This window comes from Cheilinus undulatus, linkage group 21 (genome assembly GCF_018320785.1).
Source record: "Cheilinus undulatus linkage group 21, ASM1832078v1, whole genome shotgun sequence".
Lineage (NCBI taxonomy): Eukaryota > Metazoa > Chordata > Actinopteri > Labriformes > Labridae > Cheilinus > Cheilinus undulatus.
This window is the reverse complement of record NC_054885.1, coordinates 12,646,385-12,670,052: the sequence shown is the minus strand read 5'-3', so window position 1 is coordinate 12,670,052 and position 23,668 is coordinate 12,646,385. Positions and strand designations below refer to the sequence as shown.

The 23,668-nt window shown below is 38.9% G+C and overlaps 2 protein-coding genes across 4 annotated transcripts in view; both read right to left on the bottom strand.

Annotated features, from left to right (window-relative positions):
- rnf216 (ring finger protein 216) overlaps positions 1–4,592 on the bottom strand; it is a 31,432-nt gene extending 26,840 nt beyond the window's left edge. The window contains exons 1-2 of the mRNA XM_041777824.1: positions 4,508–4,592; positions 3,505–3,636 (exon numbers count right to left, since the gene is read on the bottom strand). Coding sequence (XP_041633758.1) covers positions 3,505–3,571 — 67 coding nt within the window. The 5' untranslated portion in view covers positions 3,572–3,636; positions 4,508–4,592. The remainder of the gene's footprint in view (positions 1–3,504; positions 3,637–4,507) is intronic.
- Positions 4,593–5,609: 1,017 nt separating this feature from the next.
- Positions 5,610–23,668, bottom strand: part of smurf1 (SMAD specific E3 ubiquitin protein ligase 1) — a 36,881-nt gene continuing 18,822 nt past the window's right edge. Inside the window, exons 3-18 of one of the 3 annotated variants that reach the window (XM_041817394.1) lie at positions 23,518–23,626; positions 22,303–22,436; positions 22,152–22,217; positions 21,964–22,039; positions 19,454–19,665; positions 19,237–19,321; positions 15,413–15,559; positions 14,827–15,070; positions 12,576–12,679; positions 11,876–11,990; positions 11,608–11,786; positions 11,385–11,522; positions 11,159–11,279; positions 10,847–11,048; positions 7,305–7,389; positions 5,610–7,223 (exon numbers count right to left, since the gene is read on the bottom strand). In XM_041817394.1, the coding sequence (XP_041673328.1) occupies positions 7,124–7,223; positions 7,305–7,389; positions 10,847–11,048; positions 11,159–11,279; positions 11,385–11,522; positions 11,608–11,786; positions 11,876–11,990; positions 12,576–12,679; positions 14,827–15,070; positions 15,413–15,559; positions 19,237–19,321; positions 19,454–19,665; positions 21,964–22,039; positions 22,152–22,217; positions 22,303–22,436; positions 23,518–23,626 (2,117 nt within the window). In that variant the 3' untranslated portion in view covers positions 5,610–7,123. The remainder of the gene's footprint in view (positions 7,224–7,304; positions 7,390–10,846; positions 11,049–11,158; positions 11,280–11,384; positions 11,523–11,607; positions 11,787–11,875; positions 11,991–12,575; positions 12,680–14,826; positions 15,071–15,412; positions 15,560–19,236; positions 19,322–19,453; positions 19,666–21,963; positions 22,040–22,151; positions 22,218–22,302; positions 22,437–23,517; positions 23,627–23,668) is intronic. The other 2 variants (XM_041817395.1, XM_041817396.1) reach the window with 2 other exon arrangements.

Below are 23,668 nucleotides of genomic sequence, written 5' to 3'. Positions count from 1 at the left end.
GCAGCTTTGAGAACCAAGCTTAAATTAGACCAGCTGATGATGTTGCCTGTGATTCAGTTAATCCAATCCTAAATTGCAGTTTTTTGGATGCTGCAAGCAGGTAAATGAAAAAGGAAATCTTGTTTTGAAAGGCTATAAACCCCCAAAAATATCTCTTCTAAAAAGACTACTTCATTAAATAAAATCATGCAGTACATTTTGTAAATTATGAAATCTCAAATTGCATAATGAACCCAGTACTCAAGGTTTTCCCTGGCACTGTTTACTCAGCGTTATCAAATGCTGTGCTCATAGTGTATTCATGTTGGATCTTTGTAAATATACGATAAAGCAGTGGTTCTCAACTAGTCCGGCCTAAGGGCCCACCACTACAGATCGCTACCCAAGTTTCCAAATTTTCAACAACACATATTTAGTCAATTGAATATGTTGCAGTTTGGAACATGATTGGACCAAAACACCTGATATAAAAAGAGAAAAGGGACAACACTGACAAATTTCATACCCTCGTTCCCAATCAGTCAGTTCTTCCTTATGCCATTTCTGACATTTCCTGAAAATTTCATCAAAATCCGTCCATAACTTTTTGAGTTATGTTGCTAACAAACAAACTAACTAACTAACAAAAACAACCCTGCTGAACACATAACCTCCTTGGCGGAGATAATAAAAGGTATAGATGCATGTCCAATAAGGACTTCAGGAGTTTTGCCACCTTTTTTTTTCAGACACCTGGTCACGACCCACTGAAAACTGAAACTGAAGCCTGAAAACTGCTCTGCGACCCACTATTGGTCCTGACCCACCAGTTGAGAACCACTGCTATAAAGAGTAGGGGCCTGCTATTTACTTAGTAGTAAAAAATTGACCAATTTTTCCAGATGTTCAACAGTCTGGATCAGGAAGCTCTTTTAAAGCTCTCTAAGTGCCCCTTTAAAAAAATGTTTAAATAAAGTGATGTTTTGATCCAACATGCCCTTTTTCAGATTGACATAAGTCTTGGACAGTCTGAGGAAGAATATATTGGCTTGAAACATCACTTTTTGGGAGCTTCCTGGTGTGAATGCTTAGTTTTAGATCCAACACCTATGGAGATGTGGGGGTGTCCATGTCTTATTTTGGTTAACACAGATTTGTTTCATATTCTCTTTGCTTACCAGTGTAGCTGCTCTGCTATGATCAAATTTTGTTGAGCAGGGATATGAAACTGGCTCATGTCATAGATAGGCCTCTAGACTAATGTCTGTAGCTAAATACGTGATATCAGCAAATTTAAAATTCTAGAAATATAGAAAATATGGCACTGTTATGACAGTGTTGATTTACATCTCCTATGTAAACAAAATTAGGGCATGTTTTTATTCACATCTGTCAGGTTCATGGCAGCTATTGGCCATTAATAGTAGCAACTGAGAAACTACAACCCAAATTACAAAAAGTCTCAAACCCATATTTCATTCACAGTAAAAACATAAACAACATACCAGATGTTGATACTGAGACATTTCCCCATTTCATGAAAAATACTACCTAATTTTGAATTTGAAGGCAGCAAAACATCTCAAAAAAGTAAGGACAGGACCATTTTAACCATTGTGTAGTGCCCTCTTTTACCAACACTCTGTACACATCTGGGAAGTGAGGAGACCAGTTGCTGGAGTTCTAGGAGAGGAATGTCGTCCCATCCCTTATTTGACGTAGGACTGCATCTGCTCAACAATCCTGGGTCTTCTTTGCCAGATATTTAATTTTATCAACTGCCATTTTTTTTCTGTTGGTGAAAGGTCTGGCCTGCAGGTTGGCCAGTTCAGGGCCCGGACTCTTCTACTGTGAAGCAATGCTGTTGTGATGGATGTGGTATGTGGTTCAGCATTGTCTTGCTAAATATGCAAGGCCTTCCCTGAGGGAGACGTTGTCTGGATGGGTGCATATGTTGCTCTAAAACTTCAATACACTTTTCAGCATTGGTAGTAACTTTCCAGATGTGTAAGCTGCCCATGCCATGGGAACTAATGCAACCCCATACCATCAAAGATGCAGGCTTTAGAACTGTGCACTAATAAGCTAGACAGTTTCTCTCCGCTTTACTCCACAGTAGAAGGGATTTGTGGTTTCCTACATGAATTTCAAATTTTGATTAATCTGACTGCAGAACTATTTTCCATTTTGCCACAATCCATTTTAAATGAGCTTTGCCCCAGAGAAATCAGTGTTCACATTTGGCTTCTCTTCTTCACATGACACAGCTTTAAATTGCATTTGTGGATGGCACAGGCAGCTGTGTTGACAGATATTGATTTCTGGAAGTGTTCCTGACTCTATGCAGTGAATCCTGCTTTTTCCAGAGAGATTTCTCCAGATTCTCTGAATCTCTTGATGATATAATGTTATGTAGATCAGTGTTTCCAAAACTTTTTTTCTGACGACCCACTTTTTAGCAGGTAAAAGCCATCAGGACCTAACAACTGTGTTTCCTGTGTGTTGTTGCTTATCAAGTTGCCCTCTGCACTGCTCTTGGCTGGTTATTTGAGCTTATGGCCAGTGCTAGCCTTGATGATGTTAATTCTGGACTCAATCTGACCCAGACCTGGCGCTTTTTGTTTTATAAGGCTGGAAAATGCCACTTTACCTCTGTCACATAGGCTTTCTTTGAATGCTCAGCTCCTTGGGACTCCAGTGGCTGTCCAGTCTGGAACAATTGGTTTGTTTTCTTATCAACCAAGCATCATGAAGTGTGACTTTCAGTCTTACGCCATCCAAGACTGGTAGAGGCATGTTTAGTGTTTTATTATGGTGGCTAGAATGTGCACTGCAGACACAAATGTCCCTTTAAATACTGTAGAGAAGAAATTCTGAAGACTTATACAAGACCAAAAAGCAATCTCCCGTGACCCACATGTAGGTCCCGACCCAGACTTTGGGAATGAGTGCTGTTTATGTTGGGATATTCATCATCTTATATTGAGGGACATCTTTCTGATATTGTTCCATGATGTTTAGACACAGGTTTTTCACTGATTAGTGAGCCCCTGCCCCTCTAAAATGTTTTTTTATACCCTGCCAGTCACATTACTGACCTGTTGCCAATTAACCTAATTAGCTTCAAAATGCTCCTCCAGCTGTTTTTGTTTACTTTTCCAGCCTTTTGTTGCCCCATACCTACTGTTTTGAGATGTGCTGCTGCTGTTAAAATTCAAATAGAGCTAATACTTTCCATGAAATGGTAAAATGGCTTGGTTTAAACATCTGGTGTGTTGTTTATGTTTTACTGTGAATAAAACATGTGCTCATGAGATTTTCAAATCATTGCATTCTTTTTCGCAACTTCTTTGGAATTTCAGTTGTTGCAAAAAAAAATAAATAATGAGGTTTCTCTCATCTCAATGACAATGACACACAAGACCTTGATTTTCTGTTGTTGCCTGAAAAAGTATGACTCCATTGTTGCTTTTTTAGCTGAGAAGTATAACAACTAACTTTGAATGGTATAAAGTTGTGTCTCACCTTGACTGCGGTGGACATTGAAGCTCGCCAGATGAATGACCTCGTCATCGCTGCCTCCATCTGCCATGTTGAACCTACAACTACCAGCTCCCTGAATCAGCCCACTCACAGTCACTGCTCATTTATCACCATCTATAACACACAATAAACACACCCACAAATAAAAACATAACAGGAGTTAAAGCTGGTATTCCCCTGGAATTCCCAACAATAGTTTCACTTCAAAAACTGTGGGTTCTCACAACATTTGCCAATGGGAAGGGTTGCTGGTCATCTTGAATACTGAATTTACAACAAGCAAAACCCAATAAACGTAGCGTTTTTTACTAAATCAAAACAGAAAATAACAAAACAACATAAGTTTAACTAGATATAGCGAGTTTAACTGCACTAATATCTAGAGAGGAACTTGAAGAGGGGGAAGCTGGAAACATCCAAAGCATAACGATCAGAGTTGAGATTGTGCCACAAAGTAATAACGTTTGTTAGCTTCCTTCAAGTTGATATGATGTGTTGGTTATCAAGACCCAGTCTGAATAACACGGTTGAAATATTAACGACGCCACCTTTACTCGCTAACCCAGCCCTGCTTTCCCGTAAATGTAATCACAGCTGGCATGAAAACAGTGTAAATCTTACATCATGTTACAGAGCAGATGCTAACACTGCGAGGAGCTGCTGGTGTTAAATACCTCTTGAATAGCTTCTAATTTCTTCGCGATCGTGACATTAGAGTTAATGCAGCTGTATTAGCTCAATGACTGATATGCTGTGGCTAAAACAAACATGTCAGAGCAACAATCGATCATTTCCGCGCACACACACAGAACAAACCACTGCTCGTTGCTAAGCTAATGATAATTCGCTCGGCTTGCTAGCTGGCTAGTAGGTTATACAGTTGGCTCTCCTCCGTCAGGATTCCGACCCATAACAATGCTTCGGAATAGATTTATACAATATAAAAGCTAGGGTGGTACAATGCGTTTGCAGAAATGTTACATACCGCAGCTTCGTGTCGATAGCTAGTACAAAACGCCTTGTTGGTGGACTGACAATCCGTGAATATCGAAACAAACTGCCAAAACAAGAAGAGAAGTGACATCACGCGTACGATGCCTTCCGCTGCGTGCAAACGGCTGTTCGTTGGAATGTGGCCTTCTGGGTAATGTAGTTCTTCAAGTAGCGAACCAGAAAAATAGACAATATTTCAACGTAGTAGATACTCTTTTGAAAATGTTTTCGCTTTTCAAGCAAAAAAGCTTCATAATATAGCTGCCGAAGTGAAAGATAAAGAATAGAAGAATAAATTCTAACTTTCTAAGTCACAAATGCTGTATTAATTGTAAGCAAATGTCACTGTTTCAAAGGGCATAAAATTAAAGATATCCAATAATCTTTGAAGTCCCCTTAAAGTGATAAAAATCTGTATTTTAGGTTTGGTGTATGACAGGTCACTGTGTTATAAACCAATAGGCCAAATTTCAGCCATGAAAAAAACATCTCCCAAGTTTCTAACATTGAGCTTCAAAATACTGAAAAATGAGACATAAGGTTGCAGTAAACATGAAAACAGACGGTCAGTTCATCTCAGTATAGTCTGTTGTTAGCCTTCATTGAAAGTTAACCACCAGTTACATTCTGTGTTTTTGTTGAATGTGAGGTAAATTCCCCAAATTTTTCAGCCCTCGTGGCCTACGGGTAATTAAAAGCATCCTAACAGCGATTTGTACCAGAAAACAGTACATTTAATCCCCCACTTTTGTCTCTCTGCTCTGACAGAGCCAGGCAGCTTTCTCATGAGTGGGCGTGGTTTCACCTTATTCAACCAACATGCCCACCACATCCTAAAACAGATACGACTCTTTTTCATTATTCTAAAGCTTAATTTTATAAACTTCGACATTTATTTCATGACTGAAATTTGGCCTTGTGGTTCATAACATGTCATATAACAAACCTAAATTTTTTTTTATTTATCACCTTACTGGGACTTTAAACACTAATTAAAAGATGACACAAATATGATTTACCATTTTACATGATAATTATATAAGTACAGAGGGAAAAAATCACAAAACAAGGGATGTATTTTCAATTTAATTTCTTTTAATATAATCTTATTTACATTGTATTTTTTCATAAATGTTTAGTACATAGTAAGTTACAATACTCTTGCATCCATTACACAGTGAACTCAGAACCTATAAAATGCAGATTGAAATGATACTGCGTAACAGTCTTCGATACTCAATCTAAAACAGATCCCAACTTTTTCCACATTAATCGCTCAACATTTAGGTATTTTTTGATTTCATTCACTTCCATGGAGGAATTAATGACTGCAAAAGAGAATTTTGTTCATTCATGGTGGTCTCAAACAAAGACTACTTCCTCTAACAATCAGGCTATGGAGAATAAGAGACGGAGGCAGAGAAAAATCAGAGCCATACAGTAAAAAAAAAAAAAAAAAAAAAAAGATGCTGAAATGGATGATGAAACATGTATGAAAGGCTTGTGAGATTTTATTATACATGTCACATACAACCCAAAAAAAAAAAATCCAGAAGCTGGCTTCTACTTCACTTCATGGCTCATTTTGTTTAAAATCAAGTCATACCTTTTGACCTCTCCACCTCCATAACAGAGTTAGATTTTTAAGATTAGGGCTGCGAAGATCATCCCTTTCACATGAAATAAATGCAAAAAAATGCATTTAAACGTCAAAACACTTAAGAGTTTCCATACACTGACAAGAGTATTTCTCTGCAAAAAATATGAACGTTAAAAATGCTTAAAGGATGCATTAATGCTCATTTGGATTACTTGAATTTTGAGTGAATTTGACCCCTTAAATTTCTGCAAGGGAGGGCAATGAAAAGATTAGTGTGGGCTCTCCATGGAGCATATAGCAGCTTGGTCAGTAATCACTTAGTAATAAATAATAAAATATCAGAGTGGATCAGAGTGGTCGCTGATACAAACGGAAGAGACAAAAAAAGTTACCAAACAGGAGCAGGCTCATTTGATCATTTTTACAGCGTAACAGGGCGCACACGCACACACAGACAGACGCTCTCACACAGACACAATTAGTCTCACTCTCGTACACAAACCCAACGAACATGCACACATTCTGATACACGACAGTGGTTAAACATGAAGCATGAATACTCGTCAATCAATCAGCTTGTCAGACAGATAGACAACCACTCTCCGCCTTGTTCCTCACACGTCTCCTTCTTTTGTTTTTGCAGGCTTGCGTGTGATTGGTTGATTCTGTCCACAGCAGACATTCTGAAGAATGACATCATAGCTTGTTAAAACTGAAGGATAAAAATGCTTCTTCAAAACATTTGAAAACATTTTAAAATACTTTTTTTGTGTGTTTTTTTCCCCCTCCTGCTGTGCTTCCTCCTTAAAGCCCCCCAAACAGTCCGGTGGCGGCGAAGAGGTGGCGAGGGGCTTTTTTTTTGTGTCCTTGTGATGCTTGGCTGCTTCGTATAGTCTGTGTATATTTGATATTCTGTTCTGATGTGTGTATTTGTGTGTATGCAAAATGTCAAATAGTTGTGTGCAAGTGCAAGCGCGAGTGTGAATGTCGGTTCAGTTGCTGGATTCATCACTCCACAGCGAAGCCGCAAGTCTCCTCCACAGCCGTCAGCAGTTTCTCGTAAAGTTTCTCGTAAGACTCGTAGGGAGGGATGTCTATCCGGTTAAAACTGCACACAGAAAGGGACAATAAGTGAAACAAATATATACAAACATGACTTAACATCCCAGCATCTTTTGTGCATCCTTACCATGTGTGAGCCTTGGGCAGGTTGTCTGTGTTGGCGTCTATTAGATGGATGGTGAAGAGTCTTGGTCCTGCAGAACCTGTAGAGCCTTACACAAATACATTCTAGTTATCACTGCTCTATTCACGTCAGTCTTTACACAGTCAAAGCATGCATCAGATCTCAAAGTTCACCATATAAAAATACATCAATGTGAATTTTCACAGCTATTTTCAATTCAAGTCCTCAGGATAAAATGTTCATTAGAGTAAGCCCCATTTTAGTCACGTCTACTGTTATATTTTTAGTCAACGAAAACTGAAAAAAAAATTAATCCAGTTTTAGTCCATAAGAAGTCCTCAATGTTAGTCTTTACCTTATTTAAAGACGAGACATTTCTTCTTTACACAAGTATGTGTCAGTAATTTTGCCATGATTTCAACTTACGTACCTCCTTTTCTCAGGATGACAAAGGCAGTTTTCAGCAAGTTCTTAAGAAATTAACTAAATTTGCAACATTTTTTAAATTAAATACATTTATGCAGTTTATTTATTTATTTATTTTTTAATGTAAGTCTCGATATATCATAAGGAGGTGGTGGTCAGTCCTGATGCAAGTCCATGTGATCACCGCAGGCCCCTGAAATGCTTCTTACAAAAGAATAACTACACATATCTTCTCCCTTACTTTGTTTAGAGGCTGAGCAGCACTGCACCAGGCAAAGGTCATTTACCAAACTTTAAGAACAAAGTTCAAGCCATGTTCACAAAATCTAGAGCAGCAGGGGGGCTCTGAATTACTGATAAACTGCAAACAGCCATGGTTTACTTTCCTAAAGAAGATGACAAAGATTTTACCAGGGGCAACATCTTGCACCTTGAGATCTTGCAATATTGTAGAGTCACAAGATTCCTTGTTGAGATGAAAACTAACAAAGCAAGAAGATCAACTGGAGTTTTGTGATTCAATAGTAAAAGGTGAGGACATGTTTAATATTTGCTGTCTTCTCCCTTAGCTGGAAAGAGGTGGTTAAATCATACCTGCAACGTGGTGTTGATATTTGATAGTGCTAAGCCCTAAAAAAGCCACAGTGATCTCATTTTCTTAGATTTCCAATCTGCTGTGGTTTGCTGTCAAAAATTAATATCATAAGCTGCTGCTAAAGCAAGCTGCAGTTATCAGAAAAGGATGCTGGTATTTACCATGTATACAAGGATGTGAAAACCCAGATTTCTCTGAGTGCATGTAAGCGCTCTACGCTGGATATGAATAAAACTCTGATTAGGCTTATAACTGGGATACTTAAGTCCATAAAAACACACTCAGTTTTAACATTTGACTGATCAGTGGATCATCATTTTGCTGTTAAATACTACACTAAAGGTCTTTGCACACAGAGTCTGTTTTTATGCATTTTTTGATCTGTAGAACCCTTGTACGGAGTCTGATGCATTTATTTTTCTCTTCATTGTGAAAATTCACAGTACAAGACAAAATGGTGTCATTACACAACAAGGACTACCTTGTGGTTCTTTCTTTGGTCCTCAAAAAAGAAAAAGAAAACACTGTGTTCATCCACTCCTACAGAGAACTTTTTTAGCCGGATTTAGATTAAATGCAAAAGCTTGTATTTCACAGCGCTGTGCCAAGTACAGATAAAACACTTCTTTTAGTTCAATCTTTCTTTCTTCATGTGGTTGTGAGAATAAAGTTTGGCCTTAATTTATTATGTTTCAAGGCTGAGATCTCTAGAATGAGCCCAACATAACATTTGAAGTTAAGCTTCAGTGAAATAGAGAGAGAGCTTTCATACTAGTTTATAAATACTGTGAGGGAAAACCTTCAGTTTCAGTCTGTAAAGTTAAAACTACATTTCTAATATGTATCAATTATAATAAAAATCAGTTATTTTTTGTAATTGTATAACAGACACCATTTACGTATCATTGAATTAAATTGAACAGAATTGTACTGAGACAGAGAGCTACAGATGTTGCTCTGAAAAGTTAAACAACCCCTCTCAACCACTGGTTTTCAAACCGTGGGTTGGGACCCAAAAATGGGTAGTGATGCCATTTTCCTTGGGCCAACGTTGTGTGCCTACAAATCTATATGGCAAAGAGTCAATGATGTGCTTTTATTTTGAAGAGCATGTCTCTGTCTTTTTGTACTGCCATGTCACATCTAAAACAGCCCATTTTTCAATGAAAAATGTTTGGTTTTGATTAGAAATTTGAAGGAGTTTGGGTTGTGATTTGTAATTAAGGAGGTGCTAGTGGGTCCTGATTCTAGACCTGTTGAGATCCACTGCTCTGAACGACTTTAATGGTAGCAAAAAAAAAAACAGATTTTCAAAATAAACAATGATGGCCAAATCATGTGATTGCATTACTTTTTAAACATGTTTCAACTCTGGATGAAGAAACTTGGACTTGGTTATACTGTTATTATTGACATGGTAGCTATAAATCTGTATGAGGTGTTGCTGCTTTCTGTTTCTATTTCTAGGTCTAACACAGGCGATAGCTGCTGAAAGAATCTGGTTCTGCCTGTTGAAAAGAGGCTCTTTTTGGCAGTTACTTAGCCTGATATGCTAAAGTGCTTTTCTCATTGTGGATTAATGTTGGGTCTGTATAAATAATATAAAAAGTATGGTTCTGACCTGCTCTTTTTGCAAAGTATAATAAGAAACCATTTGTTATGAGATGGTGCTTTATAAATAAGGATTTCGTGATTACAATCTGTGACAAAGCCTAGCAACAGGGTCTTTTTTACCGTAAGTATTAACATGGATCTAAAGTGAATGGTTCAGTAGCAGAAGAACAGGCACACCAGATTTTGTCCAGGAGAGCTGTGCATTTTTACGTCAAATGTAACATATTTAAAGACTTTAATACCATATTAAATTGTACAAAATTTAAAAGCTCTTTGATTTTAAGTACAAGTTGCATCTATCATTCATTACCAGTAACTCTGTTTTTTTAGCTTGCATTTCCTATTTCGTTCCAAAAAATAGCATAGAAACAACCAAATAATGCTAACAAGAGGGTGTAGTTCTCAGTCCAAGAGGCATCCAAAGTTTAAGATAGGTCATAAATCAAAATTTGAATTTTCAGACATTTTATGACTTTAAATTTTGGGAATCTGATTGACAAATTTCATGTACGAAAATTACACAATTTCTAACATTTAAAGGCATAATAAGGAGCTGATTTAGTAAATATCGTCAGTTCGATTGATAAAGATTTCTAAATGCTTTTATTGGAGCTCTTTATTCTAATGTTTGAGTAGCTGGAGGCACGTTAAGCCTGCATCATCATTCATTCTAGAAAAAGATAAGTATAAACCAGTAAAAATGTCCTCCCCAGTCTCTATATTTAGGCTGTAATATGGCTAAGAGTAATTGAATATAAAGGCTGTGTTTCTCTGTAGTTTATAGCTGCTGTGATGTATGAAGGCTGTGAAATCCTCCACAAAGTTTCACAAGACACAGATAAAAAGAAGGATCTAATGTTTGTACAGTGTGTGTGGGTCTGTGTGCTCTCAAAGCCAGTCCATGACCCACCCTGCAGCGCTTTGAACCCCTGTAGTGGGACTCTGGTGGAGCCTGTGACGAACTGCAGGAGGCGTCCTCTCCTCTCCTCGCTGAAGGCCTCCACCGCCTGCCAGAACCACCGCACCACGTTGCTCTCACTCGTGCAGTGCTTCAGGCGGGTGTTCGTCTTCCAGTCCGCCAGATCGATCTTCCCCAAACCCCCGATGATGAGCTGCAGAGGAGAAGGGGAGGTGAAGAAGAAATAGATGAAGGAAAAACATGACAAACTTGGCGAATTACACTTAAGAAAAATGGTTCATTGATTAGAGAAAGTGCACCCACCTCGAGTTCTTTGTGGTCGAAAGGTTTGAGGAGATGCTGGGGGATGAGCTCACTGAAACCCTTCTGTAGAGCCAAAAACTGGGCTTCAATTCCTCGCATAAACCTCCAGTTTACATAAAGTCTGAAAAGGAAAAACAAAAGTGATGCAGGCTGAATAAATACACCCAAAAACACAAGCAAAAGCACTGATAAAATCTTTATAAAAGGTACAAAAAGCTGATCTTACCTGACGTATTCTTTCTTGTTCTCTTCTGTGACGGGGATATTTCTGCCATTAGGTTTGAGTTCGTGCTGTAAAAACTTCCCAAAGGCGTTGTGCTCCACGCAGAATGTGTGGTCGAGGACTGAAGTGATGTCATTCTCTCTGCACAGAAATGAAAAAACAAGTTTTAAACACTCCAACTGGCCATCTGTCAAAGGAAAAGCTGTCAGGTGTGCGTTTAACTCACAGTATCCAGACGAGACTCTTGTGCAGCTCAGGGTCGGTGGTCTCGAGGTCGTTGAGCTGGATGGGTTTGCCGAGCAGCTGTTTGTAAAAAGGCAGCGTGAAGCTCCCGTTGATGTAGTGACCGTGAAAAACGGCCAGGCCCATCACTCGACCCACAAAGTGGAAGTATGAAAGGTGGTCCTGAAAGAAGGCAACACAGATGGAAAAATTAAAGCTAAATGTTCAAATACTACACCGAGTATAAAATGCGCATTTCTGTGCATACTCACAGGGTTAATGGAGGAGTCGGGGTTGATCTGTAGTGTGTAGATGTTGTCTGTGGAGTACTGGAACAGTCCGTAATATGGGTTCAACATTTCATGACACAGCAGGTACAGCCACTCCCTAAAAAACAACAACACATTAATAAAACACCTTTAAAAGACAAAACCCACCTTCATTGTTTGGTTGAATGTCTTGCTGATCCAGCTTTATAGCTCAAACGTGGATCCCTGAACCTTTTCTAAGGCTTCTATTAAGACTAGCTGATCTTCTTCAATTACTCTGGACTGTTATTTAAAGCCAAGGTAATGCATAAAGAGGCCCTCTTTAGAAATGAATGAATAGGATTTATCGTTGAGGCTTGCTGTGACTTCTGAGAAAAAGCAGGAGCTGGAGCAAAGTAATTTTGTTGTTATGCTTTATAATACTCAGTCATGTGTGCTAACACTGGCTTGATGTTACATTGCCTGAAGGTTAGTGTCCAGAAAAGTTCTAATAGAAGATACAGACTGGCCTATATGGCAATGTTCACAGTTCTTATTCTCAGTTTAAACTTCAGCAGATTATCTCAATAATGCTGACATGCCTAAATGCACTGACTGACAGCTGATCTGAAATCGGCATTAATGAGCAGTCGAGCAGTTATACCTAATAGAGCCTGCTGACCAATTAAAGGAGAACGCTTCAGGGATCTAGAGGCTAAATTACCTGGCCACACCTCCGTAGTCCAGACCCTCCTCTCCTCTGAACTTCACCATCAAACGCTTCTTCAGGTCTTTGGGCCTCATCTTCATTATCTGTCGATATGACTCCTGTGAATACACACAACATTAATACAAAACAGAAGATGGATAATACCTCAAATAAAGACTTTGTGACCCACAACCAGGGCAGTGAGATATGAATATTGCACATTTGTACATACTTCTGTGTTCTTCATGTTCAATTTTATATTGCCATCATATTTTTATATTCATCTATTTAAGTTCCCTGTCAGCTGAACTACTGCTGTTTTTAGGGCTTCAGAGTATTTTCTCTTTCTCTGTTATTTGTCTTGCAGCAAAACATTGAATCAAATTTCTCCTACGTGACTTTTTTTGATTAAAAAAAACACAAAAAACTTTTTAATGTCGTAAAAACACATTTCTAAAGAGTAATTTTTTTTTTAAAAGTGAATTTTTTTAGTGAAACAGGGATCACCCAAGCACAGTGAATGTGTCTGAAGTGATTGTAATATAAAGACACCTGTGTCTGTAAGGTTCATTCACTGGTTAATCAGTATTCCTGGCTACCATTACACCATGAAGACAAAAGAACACTCAAAGCAACTCAGAGAAAATGCTGGATGGATGGATAACAAAAAAAATCCAAGGTACTGGACATCCCCCAGAGTTCAGTTAAATCCATCATCAAGAAACGGAAGGAATATGTCACATGTACAAATCTGCTGACATCAGGCTGTCCTCACAAACTGAGTGACCATGCAAGAGGAAGAGAGGCCACAAATACATCTATGACTACTCTGACAGAGTTACAAGCTTCAGAAGTTGAGATGAGAGAGACTCTGCGTACAACAACTGTTGCCCATGTTCTTCACCAGTCAAATCTTTATGAGAGAGTGGCAAAGAGAAAGGCACTGTTGAAGAAAACTCGGATTAAATCTTGGCCTGAGTTCACCTGAAGGCATGTGGGAGACTCCATGCTTAAGTGGATGAAAGTTCTTTCGTGTGATGAAACCAAAATGGGGCTTTATGGGCATGAGACAAGATGCTATGTTTGGCAAATGCTGAACGTCACCACTAACACACATCCCCAATGTGAAGCATGGTGGTGGCAGCATCATGCTGTGAAGATGCTTCTCAGCAGCCAACCCGAGAAGGCTTGTAAAAGTAGAGGGCAAAATGAATGCAGCAAATATAGGAAAATCCTGGAGGACGATCTTATTCAGTCTGCAAGAGCACTTCAGCTTGGGAGGGGTTTTATTTTCCAGCTAGACAATGACCTGAAGCATACAGTGAAAGCTACACAGAAATTGTTTAAATACAATCCAATAGCGAATTTGTGTCTAAACTTGAAAAGGGATGTTCATCCCTGATCCCTGTGCAACCTGAGAGCTTGAGCAGTTTTGCAAAGAAGAATGGATTAAAATTGCAGTGTCCATATGTGCAAGCCTGATTGAGACCTATCCACACAGACTCAGTGCTGTGATTGCAGCCAAAGGTGCATCTACTAAATACTGACTTTAAGGGGGATAAAATACAGACTAAATCCAAATGAACAGATCTTCTATCAGTTAATGACCCATATCTATAAGAACAAATAAAAATCATCAAAAGGTTTATGTCATTCATACTGAAACATTTAGGAATAATTTAGTAAAGAAAAAACAATTCACATTTTTTCCAAAGAAATCAAACCTTAAAAAGAATTTGTGGAAGTGGATGCAGTTCCCAAAAGTTAAAGTCTGATTTCCTTTGATTTTACAACATCTGCTTCCTTTCCCAGCACTGCCTTTATTAACTAGTTGCATTTTTCATTCTTGAGTTTAAATGCAGGAGGAGGGACTTCCCAGATTTAGAGCACTCTCTACTGAAACAATTAAAATGCCTTTATTTTTTACGGCATGCATGGTCATAAGGACTTTAAAGGAAGCCTTCATAAGGAAGTTAAAAAGATGGAAAGAAAACTTGGTAATGTGGAGCATTTTAATTGTTTCTGGGAGATTTTCTTGATCTCTATTAAAGTCCTTGTACGGCTGGCTGATTATGCCTCTAATGTCTTTGAGATTAGAAATCCTGATAAATATTGGAGTTATTATTCTTGAGGGCTGAAACACACCAGGGGTTCTTACAGCTGATCTATCAGTATATGAGGGACAAAAAGTTGTTTGGAAATGTGCTGTTCATGGTGGAAATTGTAATAATTTCTCCGTTTCTCCTTGGAGTGACCGAGCACCCACCTCGAAGATCTCCTCTCGAGACACCTCTATGCGACAGTGTCCCGCCTGAGGCTGCTGCAGGGACAGCTCGTGTCGGAGCAGCTTCAGCTTATGAACCAGGTCTCTCTCATATCGCGCTGCTACATCTCCTTCTCCTCCCCCTCCTCCTCCTCCAATGCCGCCCCCCACTCCTCCACCTCCCACCTCCTCGCCCCCCACGTCCATCTGGGGGGCTTGGGAGGATTCTTTCGCTTGGGATTGTTGGCTGAAGGAGGAACGACAGGGAGAGTGGCATGGTGACAAAAGAAGGACAAGAGCGGGTTAAAGAAGGAAAAGAGCGGACAGGATTACACACTATGTGTTCACCCACAGCAGCTAAATCTACTTTAAAGCCACGTTTCTGTAAATCGCATGATTCAGCATCATTAACAGAGCTGCTGACTGTTAGTAGGTCATGTTAGAACCAGACTCCAGTGAGAGATTAGATTAACAACAGATTAGTCTTGAAACCACTTATTTTGCGTGCACCAGTGATGTCCACTACTCAGGTGTAGATTAATTTTATTTGGGTTTTGATCAGAGAGGCTGAGAGCGTGGGAGTCTGTACCTGATGATGGTATGTAGGCGTGGGTCTGTGAACTGTGTGGTGCGGTTGTTGTGATCCACAAAGTAGATCCGGCCAGACACGGTGCTTCGGACCTCCCAGCCCACTGGCAGCGGCCCAAGCTCCTCACAGCTCACGCTGGCCAGATCCCTGTAGGGTGACACGTAACCAGAGTGAGACTCCAAGCAAGACTACGGGTGTCAGAAATGTAAGGGTTTCTTCTCTTTTCTAGAGATCCCAGGAAGTTCGGAGGACATTTTCACATAAAATTTTAGCTACTATAACAGGAAGGACTGTACCTGCACTCTGACATAAGTCTGGTCTCAAAGATGTACAGTCTATGGCTAGAACCTTGAAGTCTTAAATGTTAATTGATGGTGACAAATTAGTCCTAAAATAATGCAAATACACCTGCAGATGTAGCACTTAGTTTAATAAATATAAGCACTTTTATTTATAACTCCAATCCCTTTCTCTAGTGAGCTGAAACATTACCTTATTGTAATTCGGTCTGCAGCATCTTCAACCATTTTTAACCTGTGCTGCTGTGAGTAAAAGAGAGAGAGCAGCTGTAGTCTATTTAAATTCACAGGTCTGCTATCCTATCGGTGTCTTGTAAAGATGTAAAGGTTATGTTCATGTCTCTCAAAAGCAGAGAGCAGAAGTTAACGAGCCTAAACTGCACAAATACAGAGCATTCAGTAAGGAGCCATTTCACTTTTTTTCAATTCTGTTATGTTGCAGCCTGATGCTACAGTCAATTAAATTCATTTTTGTTCTCATTAATTTATAATCAGTACCCTATTGTGACAAAGTGAAAACAGAATTTTGGAAACTGAAGTATCACATTGACATTAGTATTCAGGCTCTTTGCAACAACACTTGAATATCAGCTCAGGTTCCTCCCATTTCTCATCATCTTTGAGATGTCTCTATATCGTGATTGGAGTCCACCTGTGGTGAACTTAATTAATTGGACATAATGTGGAAAGGCACACACCTCTCTATAGAAGGTCTCACAGTTGACAATGCATATTAGAGCAAAAACCAAGTGCTCTACGTATACTTTCATGTGTTTTGCTCTGAGGAGTGACTTCAATCTAACCACTCTGCCATTGAGCCCAGACAGGGAGGGTTGCATTGCTGGTTGTTGTCCTTTTTGATCTTTGTCCTGTCTCCACACAGGTTCTCTGCTCTAACCATTAGGTTCTTGGTCACCTCTTTTACTAAGGCCCTTCTATCCTAATTGCTTAGTTTGGAGGTCATGGTGCTCTTAAGTGAGTCTCAACAGTGCTGCAGACATTTTTGTAGTCTTCCCCAGATCTGTGTCTTGCAAAAATCCAGTCTCTGAGCTCTGCAGGAGTTGTCCTCATGGCTTGGTTTTTGCTCTGATATGAATCGTCAGCTGTGAGGCCTTTTATAGAGAGGTTCGCACCTTACTAAATCCTGTTTAACCTTTTATGACCTACCACAGAAAGCAAAAACGCCGATAAAATGAGATTGTGATAAATTTGCAAAAAGACAGCATGTTTATAAAAAGTTAACTATTCACAGTACTTCAATCAAATCTCTAAGTGTGCCAGATACTTTAGAGCAAACATATGTTTGCAGAAGACCATGCTAAAACAATAACAAGTGTGACTTGTAACCTGCAAGAAAACCCGGTAGGTTTCGCACAGACGAAATGTCATCATATATCATTATGTGCACGTAAAGCAGGAAGGCAGTGGTCCAGATTATATTATAGTATATTGTTTTTGATGTGTGCGCTTTTTACTACATTTCTGCAAAAGAAGAAAGGATATTTCTGGATGGAAACAGTACTCTGAGACTCATTGCATGTGTGCTATTTTAGTGTTACTCTTCTGGTTTTATATGCAAAAAGAATTTTTGCTCTCTCATTTGGTTGCAATTCTACCCACGGTTAAAGACAGAAATGCATGGAGAGTGCTGGCGCTCCTGTAGGTCTTAATTAATCTTCTTAATTTACTAAATTGTAGCAACAATTCAGGGAAATGGAAGGAACTTGAGCAAAATATCAGGTGGTCGGCCATAAGGAAAGCATGGGAACGAAGGAAAGTTAGTACTTTACAGCTCTAAATTGACCTCTACACTTCAATTATCAGAAAATTTCTACATATCTACACTTTAAAAAACAGAGACTTTTCCACAGTTTAACCAATGTACCTGTTACCGTGTAGGCCATCAATATCACAGTTTAAATTGTGTGATAGCGCTCTTAGACGAAGGCTTTTTAATTCCTCCCATCTACTGCTTTATCATCACAACTTTCAGGACACAAAAACAGCTTAAGAATAAAGGATATATTTATTTGCGCACTTTGAACACTTCACATAGTCGTAAACCGCTTTAAACGTGGCCTTTTTGGAAGCGTTTCTCACTTCTTGCCCTTACAAATGGATTTCTCGCTGCTGTGTGACGTCGTCTGCAAAGAACCTATTGATTTAGAAGTCACTGGTGAAAGTACTGGCCTGCCTTAAATGCAAAGTAGAGAAAGATCATGAATTTTTAACATTTTAAGCTCACCTAGTCTCTGTAAGGCAAACTAAATTCACATTTTGTCAGTTTTTATTTTTTAAAGCAATACTTATAGCTAATCTTAGTCTAGTCTTCCTCAACAGTAGAAACTTTTGTAGACAAAGTCTGAGACAACAAAATAACTATATATATTATATATAATTATTAGTAAGACTGCTGGCATGCTCTACGACCTTATGACCATGCACAGAACACAGAGCATGCCTAAAAAATATCCTTTATTTTCTCTTTAACTGTTGTTGTAGTTATTATGAAACACCACCAGGAGAATGAGGCTTTATTCCACAGCAGAGGACAGTTGGTTATGGCAATGAGTGTTCGTAGAAATGATTTTTAATTACTGTCTTTCAAGAGATGCTCTACATTTGGACTTTTTTCACTTCATCATCTTCTATTTCCAATTCTATAGCACACAAATGTCTTATATAAATAACTGCAATCAGCATAAATGTTCTTTGCGTTGATGTGTTAAAGGAGCAGTCTCTGTTTTACATTTTTACATCTAAGGGAGGGGATTTGGCTCACAATTTAGTCACAACATCAAATAAGAATGTAAAATTGTTCTTTTGTTAAGCACCATTATATGCATGACAAAAACAAACAGCTTACACTAACACTATTTTCTGTTTACTTCATCCAGTATTTCCCATGGGTGCTCATTTGTTCCAGGGTTTCCCCCCCAAGGCCTTAGTTTAGCTTTCCAAAGGGGGCTGTGGATGCTTGTACTGCCCCTCTAAGCAGCTTCTGAGATCATAGTTACAGTGTGAGACTCAGTTAGAAACACATCATGTTTTGAGGGGTTAAAGCTTGAATGCACCACAGGCAAACAAAGATCTGAGATTAGTTGTTTTAAGCGTTAATGCTTGTGGAGTACTGATTACTACCCTGCACTGGGGAAGGTACAAAAGATAACTGATCCATACAGTCCTACTTTTTTGGACCCTTCTGTTGTGCATCTATCCTATAATAAAGGGTGAAGCTAGACTCACAGCAGTCTGTTGATTGGCTGACAACATTTTCACCTACCAAAGTTACCTAAGTTACAACCTGTACTGATGTATAGTTCCTGGTCCAGCTGGTCCTAAGGATGGGCTCCCGTTTCAAAGTCTGTTTCCTTTTTTAACCCATTTTGTTGTTTAAGAAACAAAAAAAGCCAAAATGGCACCAAATGAACAGCGACCCAGTTTTTGAGCACAGTTAATTCAGGGTTCATCTCCCTTTTATGCTGTGCTGAGATTAGACGGAGTTAGTCTGGAGTGTAGTCATACCGTGGTATCCGAGGATCGTGCCAGGTGCTGACGCCCGTCTGCGTGTGAAGGAAGTAGACCTGGCCCTGCACTGTTGTTCTCTGCTCTGTTTTTAAAGGGAACAGATGTTACACGTCTTCAGTAATACAACACACCATAGCAGCTGAACATCTAGGGCAAGAACACATTTGCTTTTGCTCAGAGGACATTTCTGAATTATAAACTCTGTCTGACTGACCGTATCCCTCCGGCAGGTCAGGTGGTTGGTGCCCATGAGGTCTGTTCTGGGGGGTGTGTCCGTGCCCTCGTGAGTCCTGCCCTCTGATTCGCTGAGTCTGAAGACGGCTCTCCTGACTGGGCGAGTCGAGTCGACAGTTACCGCCTCCAGCTGCACCGGTGGGGTCCGAGTAGGGCAGCGGCTCTTCGCTGAAGCATCCCTCGAACACAGGCCTGCACACGGACACGTACACAACACTGAAAACCTGTTTTTTCTGTTTTATTAGAATCAAATGAGGAGTCAACTGCTTTTTATTTTGAGCTCAGAGATAGGAAAAGGATCAAACGAATGGTAATTATAGCAGCTGAGGAGACCGAACTAAATTTATCTTGAACTCTTGAGTCACAGGACTCTTAATTTCCACAGCACAGTGCCAGAGTAATGATGATAGTCGGCATAATTTGGGTAAAACACTAAAAATGTAAACTTGCAACCTTTTTGAGCCTCACATAGACGTGAGGCACAAAAAGTTCAGAAAAAGACTTGGGTGTTCACACAGGTCGCGTTAAGAGACGACTGCTGGCAAAACCAGTTATCAAAACTTAAATCAGAGAATATTTGAACAAAGACTGATCACTTTGCTAAAGAGAAACTAGGGCTGAGAAGATGCCAAAAATATTAATTTTGCTATTTTTCTTCAAAATGAATCACTGATGTTACAGAATTCATGTTTTCATTATGCTATAACAGGGAGATTTAAAAAAAAAAAACATGATTATAATGGGAGTAAATAGGATATTTTTGTCCATGAATGGCTTATTACAGAGTCAAGTTTTAAATCTAACACTACAAAAAAAAAAAAAATCATGTATCATTATCAATTCTGTTGCTTATCTTTAATACACCCAAAACCATAATTGGAGAAAATATCACAGCCCCCCATCATTTATATTATAGAGGATAACTCATTTTCTGTACATGACTTTCACATAAAACAGCGACACTATGTATTCAAACTGGCATTTAACGCGTTAACATCCTGAAAATAATTAAAACTTTGGTGGTTATGAAAAGGACTTTGGTAAGTTGATTGAAAGATAAAACCCAACAAAGGTGGAAAATATTCTGCTGTAATACTTCTATAGCAGCTCTTGTAAGTGGACATTTTTGTCTACGAATGGCTTACAAGTAGGGATGCAAGATATTATCGTTCTGGTATCAGCAAATATCAAAATTTCTGCTTATATATACACCAGATATTTTGAGAGTTTTAGGCTGAACCAACAGACCTATGTCAGTTGAGGTCTTTTTCTTTATTTATCCTCATTCTTTAAACGTTAAAGTGTTTTTAAGGACTAAAGTTTGTTTCCTTGGTCATCCTCAAACCTTAAAGTGTCTCCAAAAGGACTAAAATTTCCTGTCTGAAAAGCATACTTAAATAATGATATCGATATCAGTATCAGTTAAATGAATCTGTATATATCAGCATATTGGATATCGGCAAACATCCAATATCGTGCAGCCCTACTTATTAAGGTAGCAAGTTTTAAATCGGACACTACTCAAAAACAAATGACACATCAAAATCAATTTTGTTGCTAATCTTTGACATATTCAGGACTATGCTACCAAAAATCCCCCGGCCATGTGACTAATTTTGTTATTTTTTGTGAAAAAAAAAACAACAACCATGGCTTCTTGCAGTCAAACAGGTATTTAAAGGGATAAAATCCCCAAAATATTCAAATATATACTATATACTGAAGTTGGTGAAAATAATTTATATATAATTTATATAATTTATTTAAAAAAGGGAAAAAATGGTTTCAATTAATGTTTTAATTAACTTTTTTAAGAGTAGACACTTTTGTCCATGAATGGAAAATTAGGGTAGTACTCATGAGTGATACTGGTGGATTAAGTAGAGTGGTCTGGGTTTCCAACCAGGATAAGTAAAGGCACAATGGAAGGGGCCTGGAGTTTTCTATGTATCCATTTTACATACTGAAGATTTTGTGACTTCATTATTTGTTAGAAAACTACTAGTAATATATTCATGAGTAAAATTTTTCTGCTTCGATTGCAAGAAGTTATAGCCGCTTATTAGAGTGAAACATTTTGATGAACTGTGGTGACACTGCTGTATAGAAGCTTGGCATAAAACTTAAACCATGTGCAGAATGTGGCTGATTTTTCTGCTTGGGAAGGCAGATATCTGGAGGAAGAAGAAGAAGAATAGCAATAAAAAACAGAACTGAAAGAAAATAAAGGGGACCTGCATCTGACGCTTGCTTATGACTAACAGATTTGACACACAGAAAGTGACCAAATTAGGGTTTGTCTACACATGACAAACAAGTTTAGACAACTAAGTCTACATAATTTACTATTTTCTTATAAGTGGACGAAAATAGATCGAATTTGCTCATTTCTGGGTTCAGACATGTGAGAAACAGCCGTGAACACACAGAGCAAAAACAGAAATGTTCTAAATTTCACACTATAGAGATGAGATTATAGACATCACTGACCCATCGTTTTCCAACAGTCCTCTACAGTCCACCACAGGGCCACCGCTGCCAATGCGGTCTCGTGTTTGTAAGCTCACTGAAAAGAAGTAGGGGAGAGTGGAGTTCAGAGAGAAGACACAAGATACCTGCGGAGACCCGGAGAGAAACACTGAGAGAACGAGACAGCCCGTCTTTGTGTCCAGTCTTACCTACAATCTGCCCCCGCACCGCATCACTGTCTGAAGGGTTTAGTTTACATAGATCGAGACGCTGGTCTGGAAAAATGCATTGAACCAAAAAGTGAGCATTTGTGTGACTGTGTTCATTTAAAATGTCTGTGCAAAAATAAGGCAGACTTACATCCTGTGTCTTTTAGCCTGCTGATGGCATTGGATAGAAGTCGTATGCAGCCCAGGAAGCCCGCCCCCTGTCGTTTATGGATCTTCTTGTGGTTCCATATGCTGATGGTGATGGAGTCTGTTTTTCCAATGTAACTAAAAAACAGATGGAGAGTCCTCATTGAGCTATTTATAAACACAGCCTTGTGTCAGTTTGAGAAATCTGAACGCCTTATGAAAATCTTAAGATTGCTGAAATAACAGATGAATATGAAAAGACACTTAAAAGGTCAAAAACTGGAGAAACCATGTTTTTTTTTTTTTTTAATTAGGTTGATTACGTAAGAAATTGTGTCTCCTTGGTGATCATAGCATCACTTCATGCTTTGGTAGCTTACCATGAATGGTTGTGACATTGTGGCTAATAATCAAATCTAAAGAGCAGCATGGACTTAATCATCGGGATCCCTTGGGGGGGCGGCTTTGTCTGCTCTAAGGCTGTCAAACTTAGATTTGCGAATATTGACTTGAACCATGATAAAGCAGTTATTAAGTCATTTATACACGTCTTTTGATAAGAAAAGCATGTCTAGGCCTTTATAAGGGTTTTATCAGTAAAACAACTATGATCTATGTTAATTTTTGACAGGGTGTGTCACTTTTTCTTCTCTCTTGGGTCCTGGGGGCTCTGCTTTTCTTAGGTACACGTAGGGGGGCTCCAAGGAAAATGTTTGGGAAACACTGGACTAAATGATGTGGCTGATGAGGGACAGCAGGAAGGATGTAGTGGGCATGTCTTATTCTCCCTCAGAACCCTGTCCATGATATGTCAAAAGGGTTTTTTTTAATCCCTGGGTAGATGCACCTCAACTGAAACTCCAGCGTTGTTTTTAAACATTGTAAATAAATAACCATTTTACAAGTCTCAGGAGTTAACTTATTATGCATTGCCCTCTTACACACCAGCCTTATAAAAACTGATGTGCAACACATTTTTTCACGTACAGAAAAATATAGCTGATTGACTTTTCTTGCTCTAGTATTGATATTTGGCAGAAATGAGAGATATGTTCTATCATATTTCAAAGTTTTTCATACATATAAAAGGACTGAAATTTGCCCTAACTTGGCATCCCTGTGCTTTCCAGCAGGCTTACAGTACAAGGTTAAACTGTAACGTTCATTAAACTAGGGCATGTTTAAAAATGTATGCAGTGCAGTGGTGCCGCAGACTCACAGGTCGTAGTGCTGATTCCATTTGGGGTCCAGTGTGCTCTTGACTGTGTCTGTCGAGTGGCATTGACCTGATCCGTCCACCACAACCTTGGCAAATGGATCTGGTAGGCCTGCAGGCACACGAATGAAATTAAAAGTCAGCTACAATGAAT